Raw genomic sequence first — 27,293 nt, forward strand, 5'->3', positions numbered from 1 at the left:
TTGAGGAAGAACTTTCCAGCTGAACGGTTGGAAAAAGAAATGGCCTGTCTTGGTGTGTGCTCCCCTCTCTTCTTTCAGGAAGACACTGGTTAGCCATTTGATTGGGGAGGGAGGGTCGAATTTTAACTAAATTATTGGTTGGGTTCTTTTAAGCCCATAGAATCTATTCAGTTGAAGTAAAGAAACCTAAAAGGAACCGTATTTCACACTCCAGAGTCCGAGGGTGATAATTAAGATAGGCAGTAAGGGGCACCTGGGTGGCTCAGTCGGTTAGGCCTCCGACTTCGGCTCAGGTCATGATCTCGCGGTCCGTGAGTTCGAGCCCCGCGTCGGGCTCTGGGCTGATGGCTCAGAGCCTGGAGCCTGTTTCAGATTCTGTGTCTCCCTCTCTCTCTGACCCTCTCCCGTTCATGCTCTGTCTCTCTCTGTCTCAAAAATAAATAAACGTTAAAAAAAAAAAAAAAAAGGCAGTAAAACATTTCTTGTAAAACACTTTCTGCTATTTTCCAGATAATGTGCTAGACATAGTCCTTGCAGTAGAGGGAGACGGGCATGTATGTGGAATCAGTTATGGGTACCAGAGTAGAAACGCAAGATACAGTGAGAAGACGAAGGAGGGAACGGTCAGCTCTGGAATCAGAGAGGGCTGGGATTAAATGCATAGGGGAGTCACGGAAAGAAGCGATGCTTCAGCTGAGGCTGAAAAAACAAGTGGGTGTTCGCTGGGCAGATCAGAGGAAAAGCTGGGCGGGCAAGGCAGGGATTGATGAGAATTTGATAGCCCTGCATCCAGTGCTTCAGTTACTCTAAAAGTCACTTGGGTAGAAGCCAGGGGAAGTCGGCTGGGTCCTCTGTGCCATCCCCAGGGAGCTTAGTTTTTCCTCTGTAGGCAGTGGGAGCCATTGAAGTTTTCACACAAATGAGTAACAACATGGGGTTTCTTTGGCAGCCCCATGGAAGGCAGATTTTAGAGGGACAAGATCAGAGAGACCAGTTGAGAAATTACTGAAGTAGTTTGTGACGAAGGCCTTGAACTCTGACTCTACTCACATGACTAACTGTACTTCCCGTTATTCCCCTCTTTAATATCCTCCCTACTTGTGATGCTCATTCTTTGTGTAGTTGTTCTTGCTTCTATAGTACGCATTCACTTTTCCATTTGAACCAATGACATTCTTCAGTAGTCCTTTTTAAGATGTTTTCTCTGAGCTTCTATGACATCTATAAAATAATGTATTGATCACCTGCTGTGGACCAAACTAGGCAGTAGTTGGGATGCAGGTATTATTTCATTTAATCTTTATAACATCCTTCTGCAGGGTTAATAATAATTGTTCCATATAACAGGTAAGACTCAGGCCAAGTAACATACTCAGGTTTACGTAGTTTTAAGTAGCATCTGAGCCAGGACTATCTGTCTTGAAAGCATCTGTTTGTTTCACTAAATGACACTGCCTTCTTTTTGTGAGTTTACATAATTTAGCTCCCATTTGCATAATGTTAATTGTTTCATGTATCTTTCCTCTTTGCTAAATTGACATTTTTGATGACAGAAACAATATTGTTACATCACCTATGTACTACCAAGGATTTAGCTCCAGCATATATATTTACTGAAGTTTTGGATGAACGGATATCTAATGACCTATTTGTCAGTGGGCTTTTTCTTTTTATTGTTGCAGATCTCCTTACAACATGCATTATACCTTCTGCATCATGGAATGCTTGAGGATGCAAACAGAAATCTCAGTCGTGCAGAGACATGGAGATATGGTGAAAAGTCATCGTCCCAGGAAGTGTTAATCAACCTTATTCAGGCCTATAAAGGGCTTTTGCAGTATTATACTTGGTCTAAAAAGAAGATGGAATTGTCTAATCTTGGTGAGCGAAGATGAGTGTACTTTTTATGGCTATGAGACCGAATCAGAGGGACAGACAGGATCTTTTTTTTTCCTTTATTTATTTTGAAAGAGAGACAGTGCACGTGAGTGAGCACGCAAGTGGGGGAGGGGCAGAGAGAAGCAGAGACAGAATCCCAAGCAGGTTCTGCGGCACCAGTGCAGAGCCCCATGTGGCAGTTGAACTCACGAACCATGAAATCATGACCTGAGCCAAGATCAAGAGTCAGATGCTTAACCGACTGAGCCATCTGGGTGCCCCTAGACAAACAGGATATTAAGGATAAACCTCATTCCCCTACTTTGAAGCCTGGCTCTTTCCAGATATTGCAGAGAACAGACATCTCTATTGATGTAAAATTCTTGATCATCCTTTGTAATATTTCTGATATATCATACTTTTCAGACATAAATTAGATGATGCATACATTAAGTCCATGACTATGTTAGATTTATTGTTTTTTTTATTTTATTTATTTATTTATTTATTTATTTTTACATTTATTTATTTTTGAGAGACAGAGAGCGTGAGCTGGGGAGGGGCAGAGAGAGAAGGAGACACAGAATCTGAAGTAGGGTCCAGGCTCTGAGCAAGCTGTCAGCACAGACCCTGATGCAGGGCTTGAACTCACGAACCACAAGATCAGACCTAAGCCGAAGTTGGACACTCAACTGATTGAGCCACCCGAGTGCCCCAGTTTATTGTTTTTTTAAGTATTTTCAAGAAAGGTTACAAATTTTTTTTAGTAGACATTTATTTTGCATATAATAAACATTTCTTCCTGTGTATTTATTTGTTTTTTAAATTTATTTTTACTTATTTATTTTTTTAAAGTTTATTTATGTAAGCAGTTTCTATACCCAGCATGGGGCTTGAACCCACAACCCCAAGATCAAGAGCTGTGTGCTCTACTGACTGAGCCAGCCAGGCGCCCCATTTTCCTGTGTGTTTAGAATGGAGTTTAGTTTGTTTTATAATGTTCGTTTTTTTAAAAAAATTATTTTTAAGTAATCTCTAAATTCAGTGTGGGGCCTGAACCTACAGCCTGAGATCAAGAGTTGTACGACCTTCTGACTGGGCCAGCCAGGTGCCCCTGTTTTACGATGTTATTCTTCATATTCATATTCTTCATATTCTTCTCTAATATGCTTAGAGAATAGGGCAAGGTACAGTTGTTTTGTTTCTGTACAAAGGTCTTGGTTTTCTTGATTGACCACACCAGGAATTGGCTGCATGTCCCTACTTCTCAGAGTTCCCTTTCTCTTGCTTCCAGTGGTGATGTTACCTCTCCCATCCCCAGATTTGTGTTTAATTCTCTGCATCTTCCTTCTCTTGTGTAGTTTTCCTCCATAGCTTCTCTAGGATTAACCCTTTTTATTTTCTCATCCTCCATCCAAATCTCAGTCCCCATATATATTGGCTAATATGTATAAGCAGTGATTCCTTATGATACTTACATGTACGTAGTATTCCCTTGGTCTCTTGGATATGCAGGTTCACTAATCTCAAAATTCCATTCCCTCTTTCTGAGTATGATCTCTCCCAAGACACTCATGAAAAGCTGTCTTCATTGTGATAATCTTGTCCAGTCTTCATGCTTCCTCTCCGTCTAGAAGGCCATCTGCCCTTCCATGACTCGTTAGACCCCCTCATTCTCATACCATAAACCTCATAGCTCCATGTCTGACCTATATCATTTGACTCTTTACCTCTTGCTTTTTGATTGTCCTAAGTTTTTTCATGTCTGTTTTATGTTGTATCTCTTCTTTCTTCTAGACTAATCAGTCTTCTGAGGTTACATATCTCTTATTTCTTTGGTTAACCTTGACATAATCCCTGGTATAATTTTCTTTTTTTTTTTTTTGAAGGCTTATTGAGGGACACCTGGTGGCTCAGTCGGTTGAGTGTCCGACTTTTGATTTCAGCTCAGGTCATGATCCCAGGTTGTGGGATTGAGCCCTGCGTGGACTCTGTGCTGAGCGTGGAGCCTGCTGAAGATTCTGTCTCCCTCCCTCTGCCTTTCTGCCCTGCTCACGCTCTCTCTCTCTCTGTCTCAAAATAAATAAAACCTAAAGAACTAAAAAAGGCTTATTGATATTGGTTAGATGAGTTTTAAAGTCAGTATTTGCCTTTTTCTAACCTTTCTGGTTAGGTGGAACTCAACCATTGATGATAAAAGCAGTAGGAACATGGCATTTGCACGGTCTCTTCCACGGGTAGATGATTTAGGACCTTTCTGCAGCTGACGGCTTGTTCGCTACCAAGAAGACATAAAGATGACATAATGTGTGGAGCTCTTTAGATCATCTTTAACTTTGGATGTTTGTTTAATAAAGAAAGGTTAGGACTGGTTCTGTGTAACTAAACTCATGAGAACATAACACCTGAACGAATGCTCAGTATTGGTTTGGGATTTTTCTCTGTTGCTCTTGGCCTGTCCTGGTTGGCTTTGACGCACTGGTGACTGGAGACCCCCTTCCACGGTAAATTCACACTCCACTTCTACTGACTCAGGGGTGTGCTTTTTTTTTTTCCTTTTAAAATTCTTTATAGTTTCTTAACCTATTTTCCCTTTATCACTTCATATTCGGGTCCGTATTGATATATATTTAGTTGATCCTCTGGGAGGAGAATACCTATGCATTTTGGGGAAGGGGAGGGGCTGTTATTTTGGCCAAAAATAAAAAGTATTTTGTTTCTGTTAGCTGTCACTTTTGAAAGACTAACTTTTCTTTTACATTTAAAAAAAATATATTTATTTTGAGAGGAGGGGAGAGAGAGAGCGCGAGCGTGCACGAGTGGGGGAGGGGCAGAGAGAGAGGGAGACACAGAATCTGAAGCAGGCTCCAGGCTCTGAGCTGTTGGCACAGAGCCCGAAGTGGGGCTGAAACCCACAAATGGTGAGATCGTGACCTGAGCTGAAGTCGGTCGCTTGACTGACTGAGCCACCCAGGTGCCCCTAGACTAACTTTCCTTTTAAACCTTTAAGACTGTGAAATATAACATGCAGAAAAAGTGTGTACACAAATGTGTGATAAAATGAATAATTTAAAACAAATATCCAGGTAGCTACCACCTAGATTCATTCTCAAAGCTCCCCAGGTATGCCTTCCTGACCACACTTCCTTTTGTTCCTTTTGTGTGTGTTGGCAGGGAGGGAGGGAGGGAGTTGGGGGTGGGCGGGGAGAGTTTGTGAAGATGTAGTAGTATTCTTTAAATGTTTGTTAGGATTTACTGGCGGAGCCATCGGGGCCTGAACTTTTCCTGTGGATAGTTCATTGATTGCTGTTACTATCAGGAGTGTCCTCGATAGTGAATAACTTTCAAAAATCTTTTATCTCTGAACAGATGAAGATGATTATGCTTACAACACAGCGTCCCAGACTATGCTCAACCACAGTTGGAAGACATCGGTAAACCTTGGTGCCTTGATTCAAACTCCTGGAGTTTGGGACCCTTTTGTGAAGAGTTATGTAGAGGCAAGTAGGCTTCTCATAAAGTTTTATTCGTTTCATTTGTTATAAGCCTTATCTTTATTGGTCAGAAGGCAACTAAATGGAGAAAATTGTTTTGTTTTTTTTAAAAGACAGAGAGGGGCACCTGGCTGGCTCAGTCAGTGAAGCATGCAACTCTTCATCTCAGGGTTGTGGGTTTAAACCCCATGTTGGGCATAGAGACTACTTAAAAAAATAAAGTCTTTAAATAAATAAATAAATAAATAAAAATTTTTAAAAAAATTTTAAAAGAGGGAATATGATATGTCTTTTTGGTCTGAGTCATTTTTGTTTTACTAATATCCTGTAAATGTTACTGTTTTTGTTCCCCTCACCACTGAGTAATGGGTCATGGTCGAATATTTATAAAATTAATAGCAATATAATTTGTAAATGTTAATTCGTTAGTATTCTTATTGAATTTAGAAGGAGAGCAAAAAGTTGGTTGTTGCTTTTTTAAGTAGGCTTTATGCTCAGTGCGGAGCCAACGTAGGGCTTGCACTCACCACCCTGAGATCATGACCTGAGTTGAGATCAAGAGTCAGACACTTAACCAAGCGAGCCACCCAGGTGTTCCCAAGCAGAAAGATATTTTATATTTCGTGGGCTAGAGAAGACCAGGGGACAAAAATCTGAAACTAGGTCATAATGTGGGATGAAGAATAATGGCTTTTAGGAAGTTCGTCAGGGTGCTGTGTCATCTCAGAGTTGCTGTGAAAGGACGGGGCGGGGGGGGGGGGGGCCTTGGCACTGGGAATAAATCTTCAGAATTTTTGAAAGTTACATAAACGCTAACGTGATAATTATGCTGTCAAAAGATACTCTCTGAAACCACATGCCAGTGAATCTGGGAATTCCCCTGTGTGGGTGGGAACGAAAGGGAAGGAATCCTAGTTCCCACGTGCTCCTTCTGTGGCTGAAGTCATGTCGGCACTGAGGTTAGCTGCTTCGTGGGGTCTTTCTCACTCATCGGTGGGCCCTGCTTTGAGGCCTTCATTTCTTTCAGGAACAGTTCCTAGGTTGAAGTGGCTGCATTTTTCAGTAACAAAAATGTGATCAGGAAGAAATGGGAACCCATGTGGGCCTTTGTTGTAAGTGATCTGTGTTCCACAGAGGTTGTAACGTATGCTGGTGACAGCAAAAACTGCCATTACTGTCGTTCCCTGTACAGGAAGTACTGTTTGTCGTTTCAGTGAATTTTTGTACCCATCAACAAAGTCAAGTTGTGCATTATCTTTCGCTCAGCTGTCTTACAGAATTTAGCGAAGACATTATGACTTATTTTATATAGATGCTGGAGTTCTATGGGGATCAAGATGGAGCCCGAGAGGTACTCACCAATTACGCCTATGATGAAAAGTTCCCGTCCAATCCAAATGCTCACGTCTACTTATACAACTTTCTAAAGAGGGAGAAGGCACCAAGAGAGAAACTGATAAGTGTGCTGAAGGTATAAAATGTTTATTTCAATGACTGAACAGGGTCGGAGATCTACTTTAAGGCACCCTTAGGGGCATATGGCTGGCTCAGTTGGAAGAGCATGTGACTCTTGATCTCAGGGTGGTGAGTTCAAGTCCCATGTTGGGTAAAGAGATTGCTAAAAAAAAGAAACTTCAAAACATCCTTAGGTCTTGCCTTCCAACTTGCAGATTCTGGCACTCCTACCAAGTCACTCTGTTTGTGTGATGGTGCCCTGAGGTGCTGCCCTGAGGGGATCCCGCCACGGCCGTTCCCCCGGCGCCCTGCCCAAGTGAGACTGAGGGCAGAAACCCTTTGCCACCCTTCTTGGAAAGTTCTGCTTTGATAATTTTTGAAAATCAGCTTTATGGAACCTTTCACACACAATAAGACACTTATTTTTTTTTTTTTTTTTTTAATTTAAAAATTTTTTTTAACGTGTATTTATTTTTGAGACAGAGAGAGACAGAGCATGAACGGGGGAGGGTCAGAGAGAGGGAGACATAGAATCCGAAACAGGCTCCGGGCTCTGAGCTGTCAGCACAGAGCCCGACGCGGGGCTCGAACTCACGGACCGCGAGATCATGACCTGAGCCGAAGTCGGACGCTCAACCGACTGAGCCACCCAGGCGCCCCAAGACACTTATTTTAAGTGTACACTTGAAGGCGTTTTGACAGAGACATACATCCACATAACCACCATGATGATCCAGACGCTGAACATTTCCGTCCTCTCAGAACATCTTTGATTTCCCTTTTGTAGCCTATCTACCCACATTTTTCTGGCCCCAGGCAAATAATGATCTGCTTTCTGTCACAACAGATTAATTTTACCTCTTCTAGAATTTCATGCATGTGAAACCTGCAATATATGCTCTTTATTGTGTGGCTTGTCTTGCCCCGCATGTTTTTGAGAGTCATCCGTGTTGTAGGTGTCCGTAATTTGTTATTACTGCTGTGTAGTGTTCCATTTCTACACATACACTTCTTGATGGTGTATTTTCACTTTTTGCCTGCTATGAATGCTGAGGTGAGGACTCACGTACAGGGCTTTGTGTGCATATATATTGTCATTTTTCTTGGGCAACTGTATGAGTGGAATTGCTGGAAAATTGGAAACAACCTCATAAGAAACTGCCCAACTGTTTTTTTTTTTTTTCAATTGAGATGTAACTGGTATATAACGGTATGTTAGTTTTAGATAAACAGTGTAGCGATTCAGTATTTGTATCACAAAGTGATCACCACAGTAATTCTGTCTGTCTGTCTATCACCACACAATTACATCTATCACCACGCAGTTACAACTTACTTTTCTTGTGATGGGAACTTTTAAGATTTATTCTCTCAGAAACTTCAAATATACAATACTGTGTTAACTATGGTCACCATGTTCTATATTATATCCCCAGGACTTAGGTTTATTTTATAACTGGAAGTTTGTACCTTTTTGTTTGTTTTTTGCTTTCGAGTTGTATTAGCTCTTTATATTTTAGATATTAAACCCTTACCAGATAGGTGATTTGCAAATATTTTCTCCTTTCACTGGGTTGCCTTTTCATTCTGTTGATGGTTTCCTTTGCTGTGCAGAAGCTTTTTAGTTTGGTGTAGTCCCACTTGTTTATTTTTGCTTTTGTTGCCTTTTGCCCCACCGGTTTGTGAAGTGATCATACCATTGACATTCACGCCATCAGTATGTGAAGGTTCAGTTTCTCACTTCCTCGCTAACACTTGGTATTGTCAATCGTTTGAATTAATAGCCATTTTAGTGGATATGCAGTGGTGTCTCATGTGGTTTTAAGTTGCATTTTCCTAATGACTGATGATGTTGAGTATCTTTTCATACGCCTGTTGGCTACTCCTGTATCATCTTTTGTGAAGTGTCTGTTCAAATGTTTTGTCTCTTTTTTTAGAGAGTAATTTGTCTTCTCATGGATTTGTTAGTTTTATATAATCTGTCCTTACCTAAGGCATATGACATAGGATTCACAACATGGACTGAGAATATTTTCTTCCAATCTGTGGCTTGCCTTTTTTTTCTTAATAATGTCTTTTGAAGAGCAGAAATCTCTAATTTTGAAGTACAATTTATGCATTTTTTCTTTTATAGTTACTACTTTTTGTCCAAGAAATCTTTGCCAAGCCCAAGATAATGAAGATTCTCTTCTATGTTTTTTTTTCTTTTTTCTAGAAGTAGTACAAATTTGTGTTTAGGTCTATGATAGATTTTCAGCTAGTTTTTTTGTGTAGTGTGAGGTCAAGGTCAGGGTTCATTTTTTCCCCCATGTTGTTATTCCAGCATCATTTAGCGAAAAGACTCCTCATCCTCCTTTGAATTACATTGGTAATGTTGTTGAAAATCAATCGACCATATATGTGGGCTCTGTTGTCTTCCAGTGGTTTCTGTATTGCCATCCTTATAGCTACCCCACATGTCATAACTGTTGCTTTATGTGAGTCTGTGTCATGACAGTCATATAAATTTGTCCTTTCTCAAAATTGTTTTTCTAGGTTCTTTGACTTTCCATATACTTCTTTATAAGTATTTTATTTTTATTTCTTTAGAGAGAGAGAGAGCATGAGTTGGAGAGAGAAGGGGGGGAGAGAGAGAGAGAGAGAGAGAGAGAGAGAGAAAGAGAAAGAGAGAATTCCAAGCAGGCTTCATGCTCAGCACAGAGCCTAACACGGGCTCGATCCCATAACCCTGGGATCATGACAAGCTGAAACCAAGATTCGGACACTCAACTGACTAAGCCACCTAGGCTCCCCTTTCCATATACATTTTTTTTTTTTTAATGCTTTTTTTTTTTTTTTTTTTTTTTTTGAGAGAGAAAGATACCATGAGCAGGGGAGGGGCAGAGAGAGAGAGAGAGAGAGAGAGAGAGAGAGAGAGAGAGAGAATCCTAAGCAGGCTCCTCAGTGCAGAGCCCAACACAGGGCTCAGTCCCACAAACTGTGAGATCATGATCTGAGCCGAGACCAAGAGTCGGATGCTCAACCAAATGAGTTGCCCAGGCGCCCCTCCATATACATTTTTAAATCAGCTTGTCTAGTGCTAGAAATTGTCTTGCTGGGATTTTCAATCTAATGATCAATTCTGAGAAAATTTACATTTTCACAGTATGGAGGTTGCCAAATTGTGAACATCATATGTCTTCCCATTCATTTAAGTCTTCTGTTTCCCTATGAAATGTTTTATAGTTTTTATTGTATATATTTTGTTAAATTTATCCCTGTTTCATGTTTGGGGTTGTTACTGTATAGGACATTGCTTAAAAATTTTTTTTAATGGTAAAATATGTATAACATAGAATAGACCATTTTAAATGAATTTTTATTATTTTTTTAAAAATTTTTATTAAAAAAATTTTTTAACGTGTATTTATTTTTGAGAGAGAGAGAGAGAGAGAGACAGAGTGTGAGTGGGGGAGGGGCAGACAGAGAGGGAGACACAGAATCTGAAACAGCCTCCAGGCTCTGAACTGTCAGCAGAGCCCAGTGCAGGGCTCAAACTCACGAACTGCGAAATCATAACCTGAGCCGAAGTTGGACGCTTAACCACCTGAGCCACCCAGGCGCCCCGACAGGGATTTTTAAAAATAGCTTTACATAGAACACTTTTCTATACCCAAATTGAAACTGGACAAGAGCAAAACATGTTTTAAATCCTTGATTCATTTACTGAGGGCATATTAGGCAATAAGGACCTTATTTGAAACTAAGCTGAAATTTGAGGAATGCTGTTATCACGTGTAAAATTTACAAGATTATTTTTTTCTTCCAGATTTTGTATCAGATTGTACCATCTCATAAACTCATGTTAGAATTCCATAGGTTACTGAGAAAATCAGGTAAATAATTTTTATTTTGTAGCTCCATGTGCAGATAAGCTGTAGACTAGCAAACTATGGCCCATGGGCCAAATCCACCCCTAATCTGTTTTTATAAATCAGGTTCTTTTGGAGCACTTATGTGTTGTCTGTGGCTGCTTTTGCACTACAACAGCAGAGCTGTGTAGTTGTGGCATAGACCATATCATTCACAAAGCTTAAATATTTACTGTCCCTTTATTAGGAAAAGTTTTCTGACCCCTGCTGTAGAATATGAGGCAATATGTAGCACAAGAGAAATGGCTTCAATATAATTCACCTCATTTAATCTCTGTTGCATTTCAGCTCGGTATAGAAAAGAACGTTTTTTTTTTAAGTAGGTTCCATGCCCAGCATGGGGCTTGACCTCACGGCCCTGAGATCAAGAGTCATGCAGTCCACCAGCTGAGCCAGCCAGGCGCCCCAGAACATAACTTCTTCATAGAAGGAAATCAGCTTAAGTCCAATAGGTACTGGGACTGTGTCAGTCCCTCTCCTGTTAGAAGAGAACATATATAAAATGCCTACATCGGGCAGGCGCTTTAATGTTCTCAGTAAAGTATAGCTCATTTAGAAATCAGACTCACCACTCTGACTTCATTAGCAAAGACGAAATTAGTGAATTATTGAATATTTCAGATTTATCACAGGAGAATATGAACAGAATGAATTATTTTAAACTGTCAACCAAACTAGAAGGCTTACAATTCAGTAATATTTTATCAACTGAATATATATTTTTAGCTTTGTGCACTTCAGTATCTTGTGTAAACTCTAATTGTTGTGACCATTGCAGAAAAAAAAGACCACCATAAACTTGGGCTGGAAGTATTATTTGGAGTCTTAGATTTTGCTGGATGCACTAAAAATATAACTGCTTGGAAATATTTGGCAAAATATCTGAGACAGACTTTAATGGGGTAAGTAAAAGAAGCAGTATTTATTACTGGCTCAGCATCAGTAAAATTTCCCAGTATTGTAGCTGATGTCTGTCAATGTTTAAATATCATTCTTTGCTTATGTTTTTTGATTTCTTGAATTGTGTCTTCAGTTGTTTCTTCTGGGTACATCAGAAGCAAGGAAATAAGGTCACAGGTAAAACATACAAAAATTCTATGAAGATTTTTTTATGGGGACACCTGGGTGGCTCAGTCGGTTAAGCGTCCAACTTTGGCTCAGGTCATGATCTCATGGTTCATGGGTTTGAGTCCCACATTGGGCTCTGTGCTGACAGCTCAGAGCCTGGAGCCTGCTTTGAATTCTGTGTCTCCCTCTCTCTCTGCCCCTCCCCCACTCATGCTCTGTCTCTCTCTCTCTGTCTCACAAATAAACATTAAAAGAAAAAAAGATTTCTTTTATTGTGTCCAAATAAGTACTGTACCTTACCACTGCAGTACTAAAGAATGTGCGTATTTTCAAGTTGGAAATGATGACAAAAAGGGGTCGTCCCCACTCTCCGCCAGGCTGTTTGTAAAGCTCTTGGTGATCTGTGTGTCATCATCTTGTAAGATCACATGGAAACTGCTTTTCTCCCAGCTGGTTTTCAATAATTTTTTGTGGGGCTTTTTAGGGCCTCATAAGATCATCGTCAGTTATCCATACAGCAGATGTTTTAAGTCCATTGTGAGCTGGATATCTAAAACTATCCCTCTGATCATAATACCATTTTGAGAAAAGAAGGAGTGGCCCTTGTCATTTTTTAAAAGTGTTTATTTATTTATTTTTGAGAGAGCACGTGCAAGTCATGGCAGGGCAGAGAGAGAGAAAGAGAGAATGCCAAGAAGGTGCCATGCTGTCAGTGCAGAGCCCAACGCGGGGCTGGAACCCACGAGCCATGAGATCATGACCTGAGCTGAAGTCAGATACTTAACCGACTGAGCCACCCAGGCTCCCTTCCACAGACTCTTCTTAAGTTCATATTCTGCCATTATAGGTCCATCTCCATCACTGACCTTCTCTTTTGATATTTTTCTTTTCCAGGAACCACCCTGCCTGGGTCCAAGAAGAGTGGAACTCCAGGAAAACCTGGTGGCCTAGCTTTCACTTCAGCTCCTTTTGGGCAAAAAGCGATTGGAAAGAGGATAAAGCTTTGGCTTGTGAGAAGGCTTTGGTAGCTGGAATACTGTTAGGAAAAGGTATGGGGTTTTTTTTCTTCTTATGTAGACGTAGCTTTTGGACGATTTTGAAATGACAAAGTGTGACCATTCACTCGTGTCACAGCTTACTTGGTACAGTGCCCAAGGACATTAGATGCTGGAGAGGATAACTGGTGAATGGAAAAATGAACGTTGAGGTGGGGCCAGGTGATCTGCTTGTAAGGACTGTCTGTGGACTGGAAACTGATTTCATCTTGTTGATTGCGGTGCTTGCTTTTTATGCTGTAATTTGCGTATCTTTAGGGGCCAATTAAGATAGAGGATGCAGACTGTTTCCACAACAACCGCATAGAAAGTTTACTGACATTGTCCACTTGACAGTATTAGAAATAGAAAAAGATTCTTTGCTGACCTTATTGTTTGATAATAGCTCCGCATTATACTTACTTATCTGTTCAGGTTCGGAGGGAACATTTCTCCCGTAAAAAGAGTATACCTCCTATTAACTTATTTAAAAATCCTCTTAAAGAAAGGGAAATTGATCTTTTCTTCGTGGAACATGCTGGCTGTTAAAACTCTCAGCGCTCGGTGCCAATGGAGCAGGGAAACTGTAGGTCAGAGAAAAAGAGAGTGTCACCCGTGTCCATGAGTAAGCAGTCTGTTGCTAGAGAGTTCAGAGTATCCTAAAGAGGTTCTTCAGCTCGGTTGTGAGATCGTTGGTTTTATTTTGGAATTAGTATTCTCAGTGAGTGTTTCAGATGATTACAAGGGTTAATGAAATGCTGGTTCCTAAGAGGAAAAGGACAAATAAATAGGAAAACAACTGTAAGATTTCTCTCTTAACACACTGATGCCAAGGAACAGAAATGTGATTCAGACTGAGATTTCTACTTCCTTATGAGCGTAGAGGCATCTAGTACAGATATCTAAAGGTGTCTGTGTTTGAGCCAAGTCTGGACTGATTTTCCAGTCTGTCACCTTTTCCTGTCACTTAGATCAAACAGTTAACCTTTGGGACCCTCTCTCTGAGTAGGCTTCCTAACACCTGTCCATGCTGCCTACGGGATTGTTGTAAGCATCAAGTGAGCGTCACATCAAAGTGCTTTATAAATTCAAAAGTGCTCTGTGAATATCAAGCATAATCTTGCCTGAAAATGGATACATTTCTTTTTTCCGGTGTTAGTGTGGGGGTTGAGTCAGTCTGTTCAGGAGTTGAGCTGGGTTTTGTCCGTGCTCTGGTTATCCCCATTCTATCACAGGATTCAAATTCTGGTCACGATCTGCCTTTACTTCATGCTGAGAGCGGGGTCTGGTAGCTGCCCTTCCTCCCATGCTCTGGTAAGGCAAGCCAGGCCCTTTGTCCTTGTGACTATACGTCTTCTGGGGGAGGAAGGAGTTTGTAGGTTATTTGGCTTTTTCTCTGTGTTAGGGTGAGATCAGAGTTCTTTCTGTCTATATTCTAGATGGAAGCAGAAATCTGTGTACAAAGTATTTTGTTTTTGCTAAAGTGGTAGATGTGTTTGGAAATACAGATTATTACATTAACATCACAGCACTGCTTTCTAGCTAATAAAACGTTAGTAATTCTGGCGTACTATTTCAGGAATAATGGTTACTGTAGGTACAGTATATATCCTAGCAATTTCCCAGAGAAGATGAATGTATGGTGAGACTATAATGAAATTAGTTCTTATGTGATTTATGGTCTCACTCATCAAATATAAAAAAAATTCTCTTCTTTAAGGTTTATTTATTTTGAGAGAGAGAGAGGAAGGGAGTCGGGGAGGGGCAGAGAGAGAGGAGAGAGAGAATACCAAGCAGGCTCTGCACTGACAATGCGTAGCCTGACACGGGTCTTGAACTCATGAACTGTGAGGTCATGACCTGAGCCGAGATCAAGAGTCAGACGCTTAACCCAACTGCGCCACCCAGGTGCCCCTAAAAAAATCTCTTAAAATACCCAGTTTACATTTTTATTTATTTTTTTGAAGAGAAAGCGTGAGTCGAGGAGAGGGGCTGAGGGAGAGAGGGAGAGAGAGAGAAAAAGAGGGAGAGAGAACGAGAGAGAGAGAGAGAGAGAGAGAGAGAGAGAGAAAAGAAAAGAAAGAGAAAGAATGAATGAATGAATGAATCCCAAGCAGGCTCCACCCCAGTGTGGAGCTCAATCCCACAACCCTGGGATCATGACCTGAGCTGAAATCAAGATTTAGACGTTCATCCAGACACACCCAGTCTAGTTTTTTTTAATAGAAATTTGATTCATGTTTGAAATACTTGACCAGTGAACCCATGGCATTGTAAGACTGTGAAAAGACCTTTGTCAGAGCTGCCCCATCACCATCCAGCTGCTCTCTGGATGGCTAGAATGGCTGGCTAAGTTCTCATCTCTTCTGACCTGTGAGGAGTTTATTTTAATCCTTCACATCAAGGTTTTCTTACAGAGAACCTTTGTATTGTTACAGATGCCTCTTCCGCTGTTTTACAAGCTGACATTGAAAGGGAATTTGTAGTAATTTGCTTTGGACAAAGTCTCATTTAATATGTGAATATATGTATAATATGCATATCACCTTAACTGGGGCTTGGGAGGCAGGGTGGAACCAGCTAAAGTATGTGCTTTAATTAGCAAGCAATCAGAAACGTTTTCATATGTAGAAAGTGTGCGTTTCACTGGTGATAGCTCTTCGAATGTGCTCAGGATACCTTGGTGTAGATAATACAAATCCATCTTATTTTCATAATCGTTAGGATGCCAGAGTTGAAGCAAAATTTTCAAAATGTGGAAATATACTTGAAGAATTTGATAAGTATTAAAACTCTTTGTTGATTTTGCTTCGTTTGTTTTTTTTGTTGTAGGTTGTAGATACTTTCGGTATATTTGCAAACAAGATCATCAAGTCTTAAGGAAAAAAATAAGGCGGATAAGGAAATCTGTGAAAAAACACAGTATTGTAAATCCAGGACTCTGATACTGAATATTAGTTATTTAAGATGAGTAGCTACAGAATAGTAGCTCGGTAGGTGTTACTGAATGTATTTAATTGGCGTATCTATGATGTAGTTTATATTTTTATATTTTTCTATATTTTCTATATTTCTGTATTTTCTTTTATTGTAATTATAGCTAAAAAAGAAACAACCTCGCTGCTTTTGTTCTTTGTAAATAGCATATTTTTCTTTTTTGTACCATTAAATATAATATTTATTAAGAAATAAACCTTCAAATAAGAAATATATTTGTTTCATTAGAGAATACAGGTCTACGGCAGTTATTGCTGTCTGCAGATAATTTCCTTCTGACTGTTGTATAATAAAACATAACTTGCAGTGTTGTTAAGTGGATTTCTATTCTTGGAGTTTCTAAACGATCCACATTAAGTTTACCATCATAAGGAATATATTGGTCATGAGTTCTCTTGAGGAATTTTGGAAACAGAGAAGGATTTAGGAAAGGAATTCTCTTTGTTTTGGGGGTATTAAGACATGGGGGCTTGGGGCTCAGTGACCTTCTGACAAGAGAGCTACCTTTGACTCTAGAAGACTAATTTGGGTCAGAGCGGGTAGAGGGTTGGCCTGACTTCAAAGGGCTCTAGTCTGTTGTTGTTTTGCCAAGCACAGCAATCTGAGACATGCTTTGGAACTCCTGTGTCCCTTACCTTTCTCTTGGAAACGGGGATGTGGCAGTAGGCAGCTGGACAGTGGAGAAGAATCTGCCAGTGAGATGGTATCCCAGGGTCACACAGCCCAATGGGAAAGCTTGGCTCAGAAGCCAAGAACAGCGTTCCTGGAATAGGAGCTGGCGCTTTATGTAATATGTTGTGGTAACTGGTAGAGTGAGTGCTTCTTCGAAACTGTCTCAGCTCTTACACATTTACGGTTCGGATAACTTGTATTTGAGTTCCGTGAAGGCTCACTAACTTTAGAACAAGCCCAGTATTTAGATGGCAAAGCTCACATTTTCCCCACTGGCTTTAAACCATCTGCAAGGGTCTCCTGGGTAGCTCAGTCAGTTAAGTGTGTGACTTCAGCTCAGGTCATGATCTCATGGTTCATGAGTTCAAGCACTGCATCAGGCTCTGTGCTGATAGCCCGGAGCCTGGAGCCTGCATCAGATTCTGTGTCTCGCTCTCTCTGCCCCTCCCCCACTTGTGTGTCCACATTCTCTCTCTCTCTCTCTCTCTCTCTCTCTCTCTCTCACAAAAACAAACATTAAAAAAAAATTAAAAAGAAAATTTAAACCATCTGCAAGAAAATAGCACAAATTATCCTTTGTCGGTAACTTGGTTCAATATTTTATACTTAGTAAGATGACTCAATAAATACTCATCCTTATAATATACATGTGAAATACGTAGGTGCCCCACAGACCAACATAAACCAAGTTCAAGCGACCACATGTGTAGGACCAGCTTTACTGCTGGGGGCTGGCGAGTGGGTTGGAGACCCACCCTTCTTTTTTTTTTTTTTTTTTTTTAATATTTTTTTTTTTTCAACATTTATTTATTTTTGGGACAGAGAGAGACAGAGCATGAACGGGGGAGGGGCAGAGAGAGAGGGAGACACAGAATCGGAAACAGGCTCCAGGCTCTGAGCCATCAGCCCAGAGCCTGACGCGGGGCTCGAACTCACGGACCGCGAGATCGTGACCTGGCTGAAGTTGGACGCTTAACCGACTGCGCCACCCAGGCGCCCCGAGACCCACCCTTCTGTGGAAGGTCAGCCCTACAGGAACAAAATGCCCGGATGACATGGGCAAGGTCTCAAAGCTCAGGCCGAGATCGTCAGGGCATCTCCTCTCTGAAACTTTAGTCAAAAGCTGTTAAGTAGGATTTACGGGTTCTCATGATCTCTGGCAAATGGAGGTAGGAATGCAAGAGAAACAAGTAGACTTGGTTCTTGGTTTCCACACAGAGCTTAACTTGCTAGGGTTTTCATACCCAATGATCATATTGCACGATGCAGTAAGAGCGGTGTGAATCTACTGTGATTTTTAGGTCCACTATAGTCAGTTTCATGAATAATAATGGCTAAAATTTATCAAGCACTTTGGGCTTTACATGATGTCTTCCTGTCCCCACAATCTTACGAGTTATTCCTGTTTTACCCAGGAAGGAAGGGGGGTCTCAGAGGTTAAGGGACTTGCACAAAGTCACAGCTCATAGATGGTGGCACCAGGACCCTAACCTGACCACTGTGGTTCCAGAGAGCATGCGCTCTATCTGTGCTGCGTGTACTGCCTCCCAGTTCCGTCAGTGTTTGTGACCCGCAGAGCCCTGAGCTAGGCAGCAAGGAAAAGAGTAGAAGGGATTCGCAGCCCAGAGCCTAGCAGCTCCAGCAAAGCCTATCCTCTGCCGGGCTTGGTAGGTCGATCTCCCCTCTGTGTCCTCACTGGTCCCTCACAGCCTCTTCTCAAATCATCACATTGTTATGTTATCTTTGTACATTTTTTAAATTAACATTTAGTTAATTTTTGACAGAGAGAGAGAGAGACAGAGCGCGAACAGGGGAGAGGCCGGGTGGGGTGGTGGACACAGAATCCAAAGCAGGCTCCAGGCTCTGAGCTGTCAGCACAGAGCCCGACATGGGGCTTGAACTCACGAACTGTGAGATCATCACCTGAGCCAAAGTTGGACGTTTAACCGACTGAGCCACCCAGGCGTCCCTGTCCTTCTTAATAGTACATTATCTGAACTTAATAATCTTTTATCGGCAACCCTCAACAGAATTTCTAGCGCATTAAATATTGAATAGAAGGGGCACCTGGATGGCTCGGTCAGTTTAGCGTTCGATTCTTGATTCCAGCTCAGGTCATGATCTCATGGTTTGTGAGTTTGAGCCCCGCATAGGGCTCTGTGCTGACAATGCGGAGCCTGCTTGGAATGGTCTCTCATTCTGTTTCCACCCCTCCCTACCCTCGAAAATAAATATAAATAAACATTAAAAAAATAAATATTAAGTAGAACTGAATGGAAATTCATGAAAGCTATTGACCTAGTCTGCCCGTTGCATAGGAAATAGTATCTTGGGGCTCCTGTGCCCAGGGTAGGGGCCTCGGGAGACTTAGGTTTGACTTCTGGGTTTATCATTAGGTAGTTCTGTGACTTCTTGGACAAATTACTGAGCTTTCATAGTTTCTTTACCTGTAGTTGAGAGATCGTAGGATTTCTCTCACTGGATTGCTATGAAGAATGAAAAATACAACCAATGCCTAGGATAATAATGAATACTTAACAAATCTTTTATTTTTATTTTTTTAAATTTATTTTTGGTTTTTGAGAGACAGAGCACAAGCAGGGGAGAGGCAGAGAGAGAAGGAGACACGGAATCTGAAGCAGGCTCCAGGCTCAGAGCTGTCAGCACAGAGCCTGACGCGGGGCTCGAACTCACAAACCGTGAGATCGTGACCTGAGCTGAAGTTGGAAGCTCAACCGACAGCCACCCAGGCACCCCAATACTTAACAAATCTTAAGTGAACACCCATCATGACGATTTTAGAGAGCAGATAACAGGAACTAAATAAAGATAATTTAAAGTCTTGTTTTCTCTTAAAAGCCTCTGAAATACAGAAATTGTGCAATAGTTGAGTTCATGCTTTCTGCTATAATACACCCATCTTTCCGTCTATGGACAGTGCAGCCATCAACTACAGACTCAAGGGCTTCACACACTTTTGAGGATACGCAGTCCACCGCACAGTTCCCTCCTTGCTCAGCTGCCCCCAACTCTGATCTCTGGCTCACTGGCTTAGCGGGACTGTCGTGCTTTGCTTGGGACTCCGGCCCAGTGCTCTGTTCGGGAGAGGTTGTTCCAAGGTGGAGAAGTCAGACTGTGTAGAACTTAGTTTATGAGTTCCACTTCTTCGGTAATCCCAGTCTTGTGCTGTCTGTTGTCCACTGCCTGAGAAACAGTTTTTCATATAGTTGATCTAGATTAGATGACAGGCAAAATAACTAAACTAAAATTAGGACCTTTTGCCTATCAAATGATACCTTTAAGAAAATTAAATGTAGTCTGTTAAGAGATTTGTGGGGCATCTGGGTGGCTCAGTTGGTAGAGTATGTGACTCTTGATCTCGGGGTTGTGAGTTCGAGTTCTACACTGGGTGCAGAGATTACTGAAAAATAAAATGTTAAAGGGGTACCTGTGTGGCCCAGTTGTTTGGGTGTTCTCAAGATCGAGCCCTGCACTGGGCTGTGTGCTGACAGCATGGAGCCTGCTTGGGATTCTCTCTCTCCTCTCTCTGCCCTCTTGCTCGTGCTGTCTCTCTCTCTCTCTCTCTCTCAAAATAAATAAACATAAAAAATATTTAGAAAATAATGAAAAAATAATAAATAAAATCTTAAAAAAGTATTTGCAACACATAAACTGACAGGATTAAAATAAATTCAGATCAATAAGAACAGGAGAAAGAGCCCAATAGAAAAAAATGGACAAAACACATGAACAAGTATTTCACAGAAGGTAAACTTGGACCACAAACACCTAAGTCCGAGAAATGCAAATCAAGAGCATAGTGGAATTCCAGTTCAGACCCACTCAGTTAGCAAAAATTCAGATGATGGGGAATAAAATACAAGAAATGGGTTGGGTTTTTTTGGTACCATTTACCAATACTATTCTTGAGTGTTTACTCGAGAAATGCTTGTACGTGTGCACCAACAGACTGGGAATACTAGAAAAAACCCACAAATGCTTAGTGGCATGAGAGCAGATAAATTGTGATAGTCGCACAAGGAAAAATGAATAAACTGTAGATTTATACACCAATGTAGAGGGAACCCCATAACATACTGAGTGAAAGAAACGTGTCCCTGTGTACGACTCCATGACTACATAGAGTTCAAACTCTAAAGTGCAACTAAGGACTAAAATGCTTATAAATGTATATAGCTTGTGATGAAGCTACATATAAAAAACAAAAACCGAAAAACAAGAGAATGATAAACAAAACTCCCATGCAGAGTGGTTACCTCTGAATGGGAGGGCAGAGGGAAAGGATGGAGGAAAAGCTCATCATTAAGGGGCGTAAATTATTGTTAATAGTCTAGTTTTTTAATTAAGTGGCAGGCTCTCCGTGGACTAATATTGACAGTGCATGATGAGCCACGGGTTGTGGTTTATCCCATTTTGTGCACTTGGGGCTACTGTAAAAAATGGAAAGGACCCTACAATATCTGATTCCATTTATACGAAATGTCCAGAGTAAGCAAGTCCACAGAAATGGAGAAAGTAGACTAGTGATTGCCTAGGGCGAGGAGAGGGGGGTGGATGAGAAGATGAGGCGGAAGTGATAGCTGGAGGGGTGGGTACAGGGTTCCTTTGGGATCATGGTTGCAGAATTCACTCTGCGAATATACTAAAAAGCATTTAATTGTGCACTTTGAACGAGTGAATTGTATGGCGTGTGAATTTTATCAGTGACATTGTTACCAAAAAGAAACAAAACCAAAAAATCAACTAGCTTTATGGAATCAGAAAGTCTGGATTCAACCAAGCACCTCACCTAACTGAGCCTCAGGTTTATTCTGTAAAACAGGGTGATCTGAGAAAGGCAGAAAGTGCTTAGCATGAGTCTTGGTGCACTGGTTTTCTCAATAAGTGGTAACATTTATTATTATGAACAACAACAACAACAAAGGAAATTAAACCAAAAAAATGAACACAAAACCAGGCCAACCATTCTTTAATGAAGGAGTAAGTGTAGCCTTTTGGGGTCTAGTTATTTATCCATATTTATAGCACAAGGGCTTTATCTGCTGGATTGCATTAGAGTATTTATATTTTAGGGGTACCTGGGTGGCTCAGTTGGTTCAGTGTCCAACTCTTGATTTCAGCTCAGGTCATAGGATCAAGCCCTGCATCAGGTTCCAAGCTGAGCATGGAGACTGCTTAAGATTCTCTCTCTTCCTCTACCCCTCTCACCCACATACACTCTCTCTAAAGTAAAAAGAATACATAAAATAAAAATATAAAGAGGAATATATTTTAAATTTTGTTTCTTTTAATGTTTATTCATTTTTGAGAGACAGAGAGAGACCGAGCATGAGCAGGGAAGGGGCAGAGAGCGAGGGAGACACAGAATCTGAAGCAGGCTCCAGGCTCCGAGCTGTCAGCACAGAGCCCGACACGGGGCTCAAACCCACAGAACGCGAAATCGTGACCTGAGCCGAAGTCAGACGCTCAACCAACTGAGCCACCCAGGTGCCCCAAAAAGGAATATATTTTAAATATTTCAAAAGGAAATAAGCAGACCCTTGATGGATGTGGCTTGCAAATCCTAGGACTAGTATCTTCTGAATAAGTTAATTTTTTAAAAATTAATATATTTGAAACTCTTCCTCCATCCAAGATTCATGCTCCAAAAGAAACAATCAGGCACCAGATAAAAGTCCACTCCTATTCAGTCCTACAAAGACCCGTCTGTATGTGATCCATGTAGATATGGATGTAGCCTTTAACTCAGTGAATAGAGGCAGATCTTTTTTTTTTTTTTTTTAACATTTATTTATTTATTTATTTATTTATTTATTTATTTATTTTTTTCCCAACGTTTATTTATTTTTGGGACAGAGAGAGACAGAGCATGAACAGGGGAGGGTCAGAGAAAGAGGGAGACACAGAATCTGAAGCAGGCTCCAGGCTCTGAGCTGTCAGCACAGAGCCCGACACAGGGCTCGAACCCACGGACCGCGAGATCATGACCTGAGCTGAAGTCAGCCACTTAACCGACTGAGCCACCCAGGCGCCCCTAGAGGCAGATCTTGAATTTGTTTCTGCCTTGTCAGCCCCACGATGAGAGACACCACTGTCCGTTGTTTGTTTATTACCTCCTATTATGCCTATACCAAGAATTCACACTTTCTTATCGACGCGCCTGGATCTTCATTCAGTCAATATACTCCTTAATTGGCAGGCTGCGTCTGACACAGATTTTTCTAAGTGAAGAAAACAAGTTAAAGTGATTGCTATACTTTTCATGTTTTGATACATCATCATAAAGGAATGAACAAGATCTGGGCTGTAATTCAGAACACCTAAATTTTACTGCCATCCTCTCCATTCACCCAAAGCAGGACCCTAAGTATTTCATGGAACCTCGCTGAGACTTAATTCCCTTGTCTATACGTTCGTGATAGAGTATCTCCCCTGCTAACCTCAGAATTTTTGTGACGATCAGATGAGATGAAGTGGGAGACAATACTTTGTGAACTGTAATGCATAATACAAATGAAGAGTTATTAATACTTTCCTTAATCTCAAACACACCTGTTCGTTTTCATACAGTGAGAAGGCAGTTAGGCTGTGGCTGTGAAGACAGATAAACTTCGAGAGAAAACGAAGTTACATGACAAGGTACTGGCTAGAACATCTGTTTTTTTTTTTTTTTAAAGTTTATTTATTTTAGAGAGAGAGGGGACAAGCGGGAGAGGGGTAGAGAGAGAGAGGGAGAGAGAGAATCCCAAGCAGGCTCTGTGCCACCAGTGCAGAGCCTGATGCAGGGCTCAAACTCACAAAGAGATCATGACCTGAGCCGAAATTCAAGAGTCAGACGCTTAACCGACCAAGCCACCCAGGTGCCCCTAGAGTGCCCCTAGAGTGCCCCTAGAGCATTTCCTTTTCTATTTTTTTCTTTTCTGTTCCATGACATGATGCTAGAATGAACACCAGACCTGAACCTCTCGATATGACTTTTTTAAACGCAACTCTTGATCTCAGGGTCATGAGTTTGAGCCTCACATTGGGTGTAGAGATTACTAAAAAAATAAACTTAAAAAAAAGAAAGTCACTTGCTATATGAAAGTGTGTGTGTGTGTGTGTGTGTGTGTGTGTGTGTGTGTGTGTGGCTGTTATTGGTTGAATCGTGTATCCCCAAAAGGATATGGTCAAGTCCTAACCCCCAATCCTTCAGAATGTGGCCTTGTTTGGAGATCGGGTCTTTACAGAGATAATCAAGTTAAAATAAGGTCGTTGGGGTGGATCTAATCCAAAATGACTGGTTTCCTCATAAAAAGGGGAACATTTGGACCCAGACATGCACCCAGAGAATGCCATGTGAACACAAAGACAGAAATTGGGGTGATGTATCCTCGAGCCAAGGGTATAAGATTGCCTGTAAACAAATTCTTCACAGCCCAGAGAAAAACCAGCCCTGCTGACAGCTTGACCTCATCCTCCAGCCTTCAGAAGTGTGAGACAATACATTTCTGTGGTTCAGGCCGCCCAGTTTGTGATACTTTGTTACAGCAACCCTAGCTGACGAATAACAATATTTTTAAAAATGTTCTGTTTGCCTCCAAGGTTGGAGCTAAAGTGATTTTGCTACACAATCTGGTCCCAGCTTGCAGTTGTAGATTTTTTTCTCCTAAGCTCACCTAACAGTCAAAACTTGGTTTTCTCTTCTTCTCCACCTGGACTTCATCTGAATACTCCGTTCCATCTTCATTAGGATTTTCTTAGCCACTCCAGTCTGATGCCCCCTCTCCTTCCTTGGGATTCCTACGGGCATTTTGTTCCTTCCTTATTGTTGTCTGAATATCATCTGCCTAGGATTATTTGGACTCTTATTTAGCCTTTCTTCTCAGAGCATAAACTCCTTGAAAAAGTTTATTTCGTGCATCCATTTTCTGTTAAATGTTTCTCTTTCAGTATCATGCTTTGTGCATGATGATAAATATCTATGGTGAAATTAGTAACTGTATAGTTATATAATCACCTGTATTATGTTATTATGTCTAAAATGTTATGTAGTCCCATCTGAAATGTTGCATCTTTTAATAATCAGAAATTTGTGCTGTCACTGTGTCTGATGGGACCTGCTAGCCAATCTCTCCCTGCCAATTTTGAAATCCATCTTTGCCCAAAACAGTAAGATCTGATTTGGATTTACATGTCCTGGGTAGATAGGAATTATTATGTCCAAGGTTTTTTGTTTTCTTGTTTTTTTTTTTTTTAATTATTATTTTTTTTAACGTTTATTTATTTTTGAGACAGAGAGAGACAGAGCATGAACAGGGGAGGGGCAGAGAGAGGGAGACACAGAATCTGAAGCAGGCTCCAGGCTCTGAGCCATCAGCCCAGGGCCTGACGCGGGGCCCGAAACTCACGGACTGCGAGATCGTGACCTGGCTGAAGTCGGACGCTTAACTGACTGAGCCACCCAGGCGCCCCTGTTTTCTTGTTTTTTAAAAATATAAGTTTGTTTATTTTGAGAGAGTGTGAGCAAGTGGGGGAGGGGCAGAGAGGGAGAGAGAGAATCCCAAGCAGGCTCTATGCTGTCAGCACAGAGTGTCATGCGGGGCTCGAACTCACGAACTATGAGGTCATGACCCGAGCTGAAGTCAGATGCTTAACTGACTGAGCCACCCAAGCACCTTGTTTTTGTGTTTTCTGTTTTTTTTTTTTTTTTTTTTTTTTTAATACTGTGCTATAATTCTGTAAACACAGCCATTAAGCATTATTTTCCAGGGCGCCTGGGTGGCTCAGTGATTAAGTGTCCAACTCTTGATTTCAACTCAGGTCATGACCTCACAGTTCGTGAGTTCCACCTCGGAGTCGGGCTCGGTGCTGACAGTACAGAGCCTGCTGCATGGGATTCTCTGTCTCCTCTCTCTCGGCCCTCCCCCACTCATGATCTCTTTCTCTCTCTCTCTCTCTCTCATTTTTTTATTTTTTTTATTTTTTTTATTTTTTTTATTTTTTTTTAATTTTTTTTTCAACGTTTATTTTATTTTTGGGACAGAGAGAGACAGAGCATGAACGGGGGAGGGGCAGCGAGAGAGGGAGACACAGAATCGGAAACAGGCTCCAGGCTCTGAGCCATCAGCCCAGAGCCCGACGCGGGGCTCGAACTCACGGACCGCGAGATCGTGACCTGGCTGAAGTCGGACGCTTAACCGACTGCGCCACCCAGGCGCCCCTCTCTCATTTTTTTAAAAAAAGAATTATTTTCCAAGCAGGAGGCATTCCTTTTAAACTCAGTTGTTTTTTTTTTTTTTTTTTTTTTTTTTTTTGTGGCAAAGGGAAAACTGAGACATAAATGTCAATAAAAGATCCAGAAGTACTCTCAGGTCCCACGTGGAAAGAGAGAATGTACTCATTCCTACTCCTCGTGGGGTCAGACTGTTACCTCCCATTTCTGAGAAGGCATGGTGTGTGAATCCCCTGGCTGAAATCGGTCCATGTGTTTTTTACTCCTCCCACCCAAGGCTTCCAGAAGGGTGACATTGTCTAACCTCTCAGCAAACAACCCCATGGAAACAGTACAGTCATCAATGAATCAAGGATCCTGTATTATGTTTTATTTTTTTTTTTTTTAATTTTTTTTTAACGTTTTATTTATTTTTGAGACAGAGAGAGACAGAGCATGAACAGGGGAGGGTCAGAGAGAGGGAGACACAGAATCTGAAACCGGCTCCAGGCTCTGAGCCATCAGCCCAGAGCCCGACGCGGGGCTCGAACTCCCGGACCGCGAGATCGTGACCTGGCTGAAGTCGGCCGCTTAACTGACTGAGCCACCCAGGCGCCCCTGTATTATGTTTTAAAAAGCAGCATTCAACTAGGGATGCTCTTGAACAGTACAGACAGGAAAGCAGGGGTGTGTTGTTGATGATTCTTAACCACTCCCTCCTGAATTGTCCCTTACTTATAGAGATGTCGTGTGTTTGTATTTTATTTTTATGTATTTTATTTATTATTTTTTTAATGTTTATTTATTTTTGAGAGAGAGAGAGACAGAGCATGAACAGGGGAGAAGCAGACAGAGAGGGAGACACAGAATCCGGAGCAGGCTCCAGGCTCCGAGCTGTCAGCACAAGCCCGACGTGGGGCTCGAACTCACGAACCTCGAGATCATGTCCTGAGCCGAAGTTGGATGCTTAACCAACTGAGCCACCCAGGTGCCCCGAAATGTAGTGTGTTTGTATTTTAAATGCCATTTTGGGCCTTCACAATCCACAGCATTGTGAACACACACCCGTTAGACTGAGGCTCATCCCCTCTTGACATCCTGGAAAGGCTGTTTGGAGTGGTGAGTGGGATCCCTCCATAGAAGTGGATCCAGGCCAAGAAAAGTCTTTGATTTCATCTGCATTTCAAAGCGCAGTTTTTTACCAGTGAGGAAATTGCAGGATAGTGGAGAATCGTGGAAAGTACCAGAAGGAAAGTGAACTCAGAACCTAATGCCTCTGCAGGCTTGTGCCCCGGTTCATGCCTCTGTCTGGGTTTGGGGTCGTGTGAGTTTGGGACTCCATGTCCTTCAGTCATTTAAGAAATATTTATCAAAGGCCTGTCATGTGCCAAGAACATGTATGAAACAAAACACATTCTTTTTTTTTTTTTATTAATTTTTTTTTTTAACGTTTATTTATTTTTGAGACAGAGAAAGACAGAGCATGAACGGGGGAGGGGCAGAGAGAGAGGGAGACACAGAATCGGAAACAGGCTCCAGGCTCTGAGCCATCAGCCCAGAGCCTGACGCG

At 41.5% G+C, this 27,293-nt stretch overlaps 1 protein-coding gene across 6 annotated transcripts in view; it reads left to right on the forward strand.

The window, feature by feature from the left end:
- The window catches only part of TAF1A (TATA-box binding protein associated factor, RNA polymerase I subunit A), a 38,217-nt gene extending 15,042 nt beyond the window's left edge, over positions 1-23,175 (forward strand). For 2 of the 6 annotated variants that reach the window (XM_045455696.1, XM_045455692.1), the window contains 7 exons: positions 1,683-1,881; positions 5,248-5,378; positions 6,685-6,843; positions 10,636-10,702; positions 11,517-11,640; positions 12,701-12,855; positions 15,673-16,153. In XM_045455696.1, coding sequence (XP_045311652.1) covers positions 1,683-1,881; positions 5,248-5,378; positions 6,685-6,843; positions 10,636-10,702; positions 11,517-11,640; positions 12,701-12,855; positions 15,673-15,785 — 948 coding nt within the window. In that variant the 3' untranslated portion in view covers positions 15,786-16,153. Of the gene's footprint in view, positions 1-1,682; positions 1,882-5,247; positions 5,379-6,684; positions 6,844-10,635; positions 10,703-11,516; positions 11,641-12,700; positions 12,856-12,940; positions 14,614-15,672; positions 16,154-23,100 lie in introns of those variants that run through there. The other 4 variants (XM_045455693.1, XM_045455695.1, XM_045455698.1 and 1 more) reach the window with 4 other exon arrangements.
- The last annotated feature ends 4,118 nt before the right edge of the window (positions 23,176-27,293 follow it).

Source organism: Leopardus geoffroyi, chromosome C3, assembly GCF_018350155.1.
Source record: "Leopardus geoffroyi isolate Oge1 chromosome C3, O.geoffroyi_Oge1_pat1.0, whole genome shotgun sequence".
NCBI classification, from domain to species: domain Eukaryota; kingdom Metazoa; phylum Chordata; class Mammalia; order Carnivora; family Felidae; genus Leopardus; species Leopardus geoffroyi.